At 42.0% G+C, this 9,347-nt stretch overlaps 1 protein-coding gene across 1 annotated transcript in view; it reads left to right on the top strand.

The window, feature by feature from the left end:
* The first annotated feature begins 1,211 nt into the window (after window positions 1–1,211).
* Window positions 1,212–9,347, top strand: part of cecr2 (CECR2 histone acetyl-lysine reader) — a 34,383-nt gene continuing 26,247 nt past the window's right edge. The window contains exon 1 of the mRNA XM_004568230.6: window positions 1,212–1,476. Within this exon, the coding sequence (XP_004568287.2) occupies window positions 1,357–1,476 (120 nt within the window). The 5' untranslated portion in view covers window positions 1,212–1,356. The remainder of the gene's footprint in view (window positions 1,477–9,347) is intronic.

Here is a 9,347-nt window from a genome sequence, read left to right as displayed (position 1 = left end):
TACTTTACTACAATGCTTCTTTAGGTAATATGTTAGCATGAAAAACTTTTGTAAACTTCAGTCAATGTCAGTTGTTCATTGCAAAGACTGGCACCACACTGATTGTCTTTAGAAAAAGAAGATGGGCTTGAACTTAAACTGGTAGGCTGGTGGGGAGATATTTAGGTAAGGATATTTAAATTACTGTCCACTGCCACCGTTTATGGAAAATGCTTGCTATTGCATTTAATTAGTGCACGCATTATAGAATAGAAAGTGCGATGTATTATGTGCCATACATTTACGTTCATGTAAAGTCTGTATATATGTCCCCCCCTTTTTTTCTTTCTTTTTAAATTCAGGAGCACCACCTTCAGACCAAAGTGTGGGCCTGCACACGGGACCACTATGTTAAATCTCGCAGTTTAGTGTACGGTAATGCCTGAAAATTTATGCTGGTTTCCTACGCATGCTTTATGCATCAAATGAAAACGTTTGTTATACTACGTTAAAATTATACATCTTGTATTTTATTGTCTTGCAGAGATAAAAGTAAAACACACACAAATAAACACTAGACATCAGAATAAAATGAACTTGCTCTGAGTGCGCTCAGCGCCTCCGCTGTGCCATAGCATGCACTTCTCTAATATTACGATAGAGGGAGTCCTTGTGTAGTAACCTTCCCTTAAAGTGTTTACAAAATCTCGATGTACCTGAAACTTGCGCTTGAGTAATAAACTGAACGACAGTTTCGGACTGCTGTAAGTGAAAGGGGTGTTCGTTTCACAATGGGGGAAAAAAGCTTTCACAGTCAGGAATTTTTACCTAAAGTAATATCGACGGACTCAATTAAAACCTACAGCAAGACCTTACATAAACGAACTTAAGCTGTAGGGCCATACCTGGTTTTAATGTTTTAGTTTTCAGTTATTCACCATTTACAATGGTTCCCTTTAAACGGCGAGGCCATTATCAATCGGTTGGGGACTATTTACTGTGGGAGATTACTATTAAACCGAACAGTCAAACACAATTGAAAAGAGGTTTAACAGTTACAGGCTATTATCAAAAGAGGCAAATATGCTCGCCACTGTAGCTACTATTTATGTTCACAGAAAGTTTAACATATCGACCTAAGTAGTCGGACACCCCTATTCGTCTTGCAGTGGTATCGCCCTTCCCATCTGTTCAGCTCCGGTGAGACTCTGATTGAAACAGATTGTAGCGCTCTCCGGGTCGCAATGGCAACTGTCCCAACAGGACGGCGACACCAACTTTTTTCATGTTTTTAATGTTACGGAGGCACTATACGTCGCGGAAGAATCTACTTTCTAATGTGAGAAATAAACGTTACAGAATTTCTTCAGCCCGAAAATGTCCCAGGGATGTACCGTTTCTGTGGAAGAGATCCAGTCTTGGTGGGAAGTCCCCGCCATAGCCCACTTCTGCTCGCTGTTCAGGACAGCATTCAACCTTCCAGACTTTGAAATAGAGGTAAACAAGAATTGTGATTGCTGGTAGTATCACCAATGGGTTTCATTGCGGAAATGAGAAGTTGTTTGTGTCAGCTTTTTTGCGTACGTGCTGGTGCGAGCGCACTTTGTGTAACTTAGTATTTGGGTAACCAGCTTAGCATGTTCTCTGAACTTCTCACACTGAGGCAATCCTGTTAAAGGAGCGAGCTCGTTAGCAGAGCTCAAGCTAGCTGTATTCGCTTTGCCCGTTGATGTTGTTCTCCAAAGTTAAACTTTAAGCGGAATATAGCATTGACGACACGGCTTGTGGTCCAGTATTTACAGTGACTTGTACGTGTTTGTCTATATCCAAGGATGCTCAGATGTTCGATAAACTTTACATAGACGTCCTCTTGAACCATGTGCCTCTCGTTTGTTTTTATTTGGCCCGAGGCCCGTGTTTATGTTGCAGAGCAACCGTGCCCCAGGTCATTTAATAAATTAAATTAAAGGTACTAAGGAACGGTCGGGAAGATTAGGAAATATAGTTAGAAAAGTGGTCAAGGATACGTGACGGGAATATTTCAGCCAATTAGATTTATGTTGGTTTTACTTGTGTGAATATTTTATTTTATTGTGAGTGAAAGAGCTAAGTAACTGTACGGCGCCGCTGTGTTTTGGTTTCCCTTTTCTGTCAGATAAAGTTAAGTTCATGGCGTGAGGTTTGAGTTTATTGTCTTGGAGGCCATCTGGCTTGTGTAGCCAGGGGACGCAGATGCTGTTCAGTCATTGTTTGCTCGCCCAAGTCCTGTTTTGTTGCAAGAAGCGAGGGGTTTAACGATTTTCTAAGGTTATTAATTGTCTAGGGCAAGTTAGTAGGTGGACTATTTACTCCACTAACTGTTCTGTCGCAGAATAAACTATTTATTACACTGTGATTACATAATTCAACTTCATCACTCGATTTGGCCTCCCACCCCCTTTTCCCTTGAAATGTGTTCAGAGTCGATAGGAAAGCGTAGTTCACGACGCCTAACATGTGCAACATTTACGACAGAGATCACGGAGATTGTTTAATTAGTCGAGCAGTAATTGCACTTTAAAGAAACCGGCGAGGTCAACATCGCGCATCAACAGTCTCCATCACTCAGTCATCCCCACCCCCTTCGGGAGAATCACGTAGACATCGTCTTTGTTGTTGAACGAAGTGGCAGCCAGATGGGGGACTAGCATTGCGCCTAGTTTACATGAAAGTTGATCTCCTTAAAGGCCCGATGGGCTTGATTTCAAAGTAATGTTTCAATGATGTATTCCTGTTTAAAAGGATAACTTAAGCAGATCACGTGTTTGGCTCCATTACTCAGCCGGATTTCGGGGAAATATTGAGATTGATGTAGTAGTCTTACACTTTGACATCTTAATTGGGCACAGAAGTGTCCAAGGTCACAACTCTTTTGGTTCTCGTTATAATGATCCACTGGGGAATTTACAATAAGAGCTAAGTAGTTAAGCTTATAACTTTTATTGAAAGCTAGTGGAAAGTACGTGTCTTTCAAGGGGAAATGAGCAACATTAGCAACAGTGGTAATACCCCCCTCCCACCAAAACTTCAAAAGAAACCGTTTTAGGTGGGGAAAATGCAAGTAGAGCCCACATTGTCAAATGTTGTCAAAATCCCTCTGGTGGCAGGCTTTCCCACTTTGCAGCCATCTTGAAATGCATCTACCTAGGCACTGATTTGTGCAGTTATTTTGAAATATTGTGGGAATTACCTTATATTTCACTGATCCGTAGGAGATGATTCCATATATAGAATCACCTGTCAAAATATTTTTTTAACATTTGCTGACTTTGTGCCCAAAACAAGATATACAAAAGACTTTTTTTCCTTGAAGTGAATATTTTTTCTTTTCTTTTCTGTAGTTTATTTGTGAGTCAAATGAAGCAGGCGGCATATGTCTTGTGATCTGGCTGCTTGTGTTTTATTGGGGCTTTCATTACATTCATATTCAAAGTAATGCGTAAATCACGTCCATTCAAAAAATTTGCCAGGTAAATTTATGCTCTTCATTTAAATCTTTATTGCTGCAAATGCTCTGGTTGGGTTAGGTGATGTTTAGTATTTGCACGTACTGAAATGAAAGGGTTTCTTGTGCTGTTATAGTAGCTGACCAAGATGGTGAGCTTTCAAAATAATTTTACAATATCTCGAATATTCGGCGCACTTCAGACGCTTGCAACTTGTCTTTTTGGTTAAAAAAAAAAAAAAAAATACACCGCCTCTTATCTTTGCAACAAGTGTTCAGTCTTTGGAGCTTTGCTCTTACCTCTGTGTACACCTTGCTGTGTGCACAGAGGTAAGAGCATGTGAACGGCCAGGCCCCAGAGTTAATAAGTTGTAAAAATTAAGCAGTTCAGACCACAACATTCAAATAATCTTTTACAGTGCAGATACCAACTGGAAGACTCCTTGCAAATCCCTGCACTTTGGATATTATGATAATGAGCAATCAGCTGACACGGCCCTCTGTCAGGCTGATTTATGCTGTTTTGTTACTGTGGGTTTGCAAATATCCTCCCTGGCTTTGAGTCTGGACATTTGGATCCAGCATGTTTACTTTCTGAGGACTTTGCAATGTGGAAAGAAGAAACTGTTTGGCTGATGTGTTTGTTTTGCTTTAATGCCACATAGCAGCAACAAGACAAGCTGGCCCGGGCACTCCCATGAAGGCAGCAGTTTAGGCTTACTGTCATTTACCTTTGCTTTTTCTTGTTTGTTTTAAACTTGTATAGTCAACGTTAGTAAAAAATCAACGAGGCATTTTGCGCCACATTTAATGATCAGGATAATTTTGGCCTCAGATTAATTCCTTTGACTTGAGGTTCATTTTCTTTTGTCTTCCAAGAGGTGCTTCATAAGGGGAGGTGACTGAAAACGATTTATTGGCTAACATCAGTTAGCTTGTGCAGGTTGAATTAAGGGGGGAATAGGGGGCAGGGTAGGGTCCAGAAGTGGCTGTTAGTGGTCATGACGGAGTGGGGCCCACTGAGTGATTTAACGTTGGCATTCCTTCTGTCTTCTCTTGTGGAGATGGCATGTTTAATTGGCTCTTATTGACCAATGTCCATTTTTGCCATCTTCTAGAGAGCAGTGGTCAGTGTTGATGCTGCAGAGGACCTCAAGCAGCTCTGAAAACAGCTTGAAAAAACATGCATTTTACAGTGGCATTCCATACAAATCACAGATGAATCTGAGAATTCCCAGCAAAAATGTGGGTGTCTGTGGCACATTGTCGGCCTTACCCTGATTTTCTGCCAGATTAGAGCTGAGTTGGTTTGCGAATATGAAAGGCATCGCAGAAAGTTAAGGAATGAGAATTAAAATGAGAATTAGGGGCAGGGATAGCTCAGTAGGTAAAGTGGTCACCCCATGATCGGAAGGTCGGCGGTTCGAATCCACTTAACGGCTACCCTGAGGTACCCCTGAGCAAGGTACCGTCCCTACACACTGCTCCCCGGGCGCCTGCTTAGTGGGCTGCCCACTGCTTCACTGAGTGAATGGGTCAAATGCAGAGAAAAACAAGTAATTTCCCCATGGGGATCAATAAAGTATCCATTATTATTATTATTATTATTATTAAAAACACGAGTTCACTTTGTTACTCACATCTCATCCGAAGTCACTTTGAGTATGGCAAACAGCGTGTGAATATAACATCAAAAAGAGTGGATTTCCAACTCTATCCACTGTGGTGATCAGACAGGCCACAGATCCCGCCGCCTCCTTAAACACCTGTTTCCTTTTCTCATAATGGATACTTTTGCTAAGGCTGCCACATGTGAGACCACAGTGTTTAAAGCAATATGAGACTACCACCAAAATGGATATTGACAAACTGTGATCCAGTTCGCTGCTGTTGTACTGTTGTGGCAGCTCTATTCTTTCTATGGTGCTGGTCAGTGATAATGGAGCACTCCCAGTCTCCTTGGCTAGCCTTACAGAACGGCCCCTTGCACATTGTTCCAGCACTGATACACTTCACTGTCGCTGGTTTCCACTTTCCTCGAGACTACAGGCAGCAAACCGGGAAAGCAGTGCATGTGTGTGGATGAGAGATTGAGAGGAGTCTTAGAGGTGAGGAAGCAACTTGTGTTTTAGTATGAGTAGCCGTCCTCTTTTCATGCCTTTTTGTGTTGCGGCTTGTGAAAGGTTCCTTGGCTGTTTATCTGGTAAATGATTCCTGAAATCCCACAGTGTAGTCTTCTGTTGCTTAGCCCTCAATAATGTGCCCTTCATGCCAAGGACCTCTGTCCCTGGCTTCATGTAAGTCGGTGCTCTGCTGGCAGCCTGTTTGGCACATCATCATGCATTTGTTCCATGTGTCTTCATTAGCTGCCTGTCATCTTCTAACTGAGATGTAGATTTAGAGATGTTGTATTTCATCGTAGTTAATAGCTGGTGTGAAAACAACTTAAACGAGAGTCTTTCATGTACTTTGAGTAATAAGAGGAAAACGAGATTGCCCAGGAGTGGGTTGACAAATCTAACAATAAGTCTTGATGTTTTTAGGCAGTTTCAATATCCCACACTATGATAAGAGCTCCTCTGCAATCCCTTTTCATCTCAAACAACAAAAACACGTCTAGTTAGGGTAGCCAATCTCTTTTGCTGCACGTCTGTACACTACAGATCCTATTTGACATGGTTAAAAATGAGCAGTATGGGCAGCGAGTGCAGCTTTTTAGTAGCGTGGATCACTCGGTGGTAGTGTTGTTTTACTTTTCAGTAAAAATTGTACTGTCACTTCAGAAATTTGCAAAACTCAAATATTTCATCGCTACTGTGGTGAAAAAGCTGTTAAGCTTTTCTGCTCATCTCAAATTATCACTTGAAATGGTTGTGCAGCTGTTGGTTTATTGTAAGATCAAAAACAATAGTCCCTGTGCGCTAACAGCATCTGAGGCACTGAATATTACTTTTGTCTTTAGGGGCAATATTTCCAAACAATAGTAAAATCCTCACTGGGGATTTATGCTTCAGCTACTGCGTAGTTATATCACAACTGCATCCCACTTGAAACCCTACATTGTACCCTGACGTGCACCTCCCTTGAAATGTAACAATGCATCGCATCAGTGCAGCCTGCAGCTACTGTGATTGGTCCCTTCAGTGTCATTGATTCCTCCTATGCCAATCATTGTATCAATATAAGAAATAATAATCATATATCATCAATTTAAGGACTCAGTAATATCAGCAAGATCCTGAAACAGGGCAAAATACACATGGCAGAGAGTGGAACCACTCTCTAATAGTGACTGAAACCAAAATTATTCCCACTTCATAGCCATCTTTGTAACACCTCAAATGCAGTTTGTGTGCCAGCAATATACGAGAGTACCTGCAGTTTCAAACCCGGAATATAAAGACTTCATGTTATACATCTACCACAAATACTCAAAAGTGTCACAGCATTGCAGCTCCATTTCTTGCTAAATCAAGAGTGCTGATTTGTCATTTCAAATAGTATGCTAAATTGCATAACGGATACGGTTAGCCAAAAAGTTCTAACTAACTGTTAGCTTTCATCGGTGGAGCAACACCGTTAACTTATATGCTTCCTGATTCAGCTAATGATTGGTTCTTTCAGGGCAGGGCCAGAACTACAGCTGCCACTGGCATTACACGAGTCACTGTTGATTTCTATTGAGAGTTCTGGAAGTGCTATGTAGCTCCTTAAAGTTTTTTTTTTTTTTTTTTTTTTCTTCTCCTAGTTGACAGCATCAGGGAGGTCATACTAATAAAAGTGCTTTTGAACACTGCCACCTTCTAGGAGGGAAGTGCGTTTTATAATGGCAATATCTGACATTTTGATCTCTGATAAATTTCCCTTTAAATATATGATGTTATGAGCACCTGCTGATGTCATTATCAAACAACATTAGAATACATGCAGGGAAATGACACGTATCTCTGCTGAGTTTGTTTCTTGTGTGTAATTATGTTTAGATTATATTTTGCACAGTTTTTATAATGTTGTGGGCACCTGGCTAAAAAGTAACCGCAACAAGTGCAGCGCTTTGTACGAAGTTAAATATTTGTCCATTCTCAGCAACCATAAAACAAACAAAAACCCAAACATCCTCAAGGGCTTGGCTTAGACAGTTGCCACCATGACACGCTGCTCACGTTTTGGACAACAATGGAAAAAGTATTCTTGGTTAGCTCAGTGCAATACAGTCAACGTCCCCCTGAAAAGATTGGATCAACATATTCAGTGTTGAAATGCAAAATGTTTACAGTTTCTCCTGCTGCCCATTGCCCCAATCCTGTTTCGAAACGGTCTCGCTGTCAACATTTCATGGAGTTGGTGACATCTTATATGTCCTAATACACTGACACCCAACTTCAGTCCTAATTTAAAGAACTGAAAAAACCCTCTTTGGCTTGATTTTTATGTAAATCATGAATTATACACATTTTAATATAATTAACTGCCACTTGTCCTCTTACCTCATACGTAACAACCGTTCCTCTGTGTTATTCGTTTTTGGAGGCCCAGTCTGCCTTGCCTGTTACTGTGCACGAACCCCTGGCATCACCATGACTAAACCCCAGATGGTGGTTCTTTCTCTCCCTTCCCCCCCAGAGGGCTCTTCTCTGGGTGCTTGTCGCTGCTGCTGTAGCCTTTCTGAGGGAGGGGGGCTTCTGTTTTTTGTAATAGCCTCCTGTATGACTATAAAAGATTTTGTCCCATTAGATCTGGTAAATAAGTGAGAGCAGGCTGTCTGTGAGCATGCCCTTGTTTCTGTTGTCTAGAAAGCAAATGGATTAACAGGGGGAGTAGGATCAAGGCTTAAGTGTTGCTCCATCATGGCCCAACTTCAGAGTGAGACTCTCTCCTGCTCCCCACTTATCCTGCATTATAACTGCAGATAGCAGCCATTTAGGATAATACCGGCCTGGCCTCTGTTAGAGGTTGTGATGTGAGGGCCAAGTATGGCTGTTGTGAAGATGGCAGGACATTACTAGCAAATGGGATGGGAATCCCTGACGTTTACCTTCAACCTTGGGCTGCTTTACCTCTTTGGTCATTTCCTGGCAGGAGATTGGATCCCTGCACACATTAACAATGATCCATTCTCTTCCCACAGCTATACTGATCAGTCATCCCTGGCATCCCATTGCCTTTCTTTGCTACTGTCCCACCCACGGAAACATCCCAGCTCAACCTTGCTTATTGCCTTGCAGACGCCAGCCTCTAATAACTTCCTTTCTAGATCGTAACCCCTTAAAGAGTTTTCACACTCCGCAACTGCTGCTGTGACAAGAACCTTTTTGCATGTCTTTTTAACGCCCTCTCTTCCATGCAGTGTGTGTGTGGGTGGGTGGGGGGGCTTTGTAATAGTCTGCTGCCCCTCCCCCAGTTGTGATTGACAAGTGAGAGCAGCAGTACATGCATCAGATGGTTTCACATGGGGACTATGTGCACAGAGGGGGAGGTAGAAGGGCACATATACTGTTTTTTCCTCACAGTTCCATTGTTGCAGCACCCCATGGTTCCCTCCCTCTGTCTCTAGTCAGGACAGCATCCCTTCAGTTTGCATTTTCACTCAGCGTCTTTGCAGCCGGTTGTGAAGCAGACATCAGAAGTGTCGAAGAAACAACATAAGAAGTTCTCATCCAGTGAGATGGTGTTACTCAAGTCAGCAGATAAGGAGACGACCTAGAGGCAGTTTTTACAGACAGCGTGGCTTTCATCAGGTGTGAGAAAATGGCACAATGACATCCTGGAGTCAGCTACCGTAGTAGAAAAACCATGCAGGCAGTTTTGAGAATGTTTGTGTCAACAGATTTTAGCAATGCAGTAATGTTGACAATTGTTTAAGAGGTGGCTAGGAAACATGAAA

The sequence above is a fragment of the Maylandia zebra genome, linkage group LG7, assembly GCF_041146795.1.
Source record: "Maylandia zebra isolate NMK-2024a linkage group LG7, Mzebra_GT3a, whole genome shotgun sequence".
In the NCBI taxonomy this organism is placed as follows: domain Eukaryota; kingdom Metazoa; phylum Chordata; class Actinopteri; order Cichliformes; family Cichlidae; genus Maylandia; species Maylandia zebra.
Note: the sequence above shows the minus strand (reverse complement) of the source record. Positions and strands in the feature narration are given on the sequence as shown.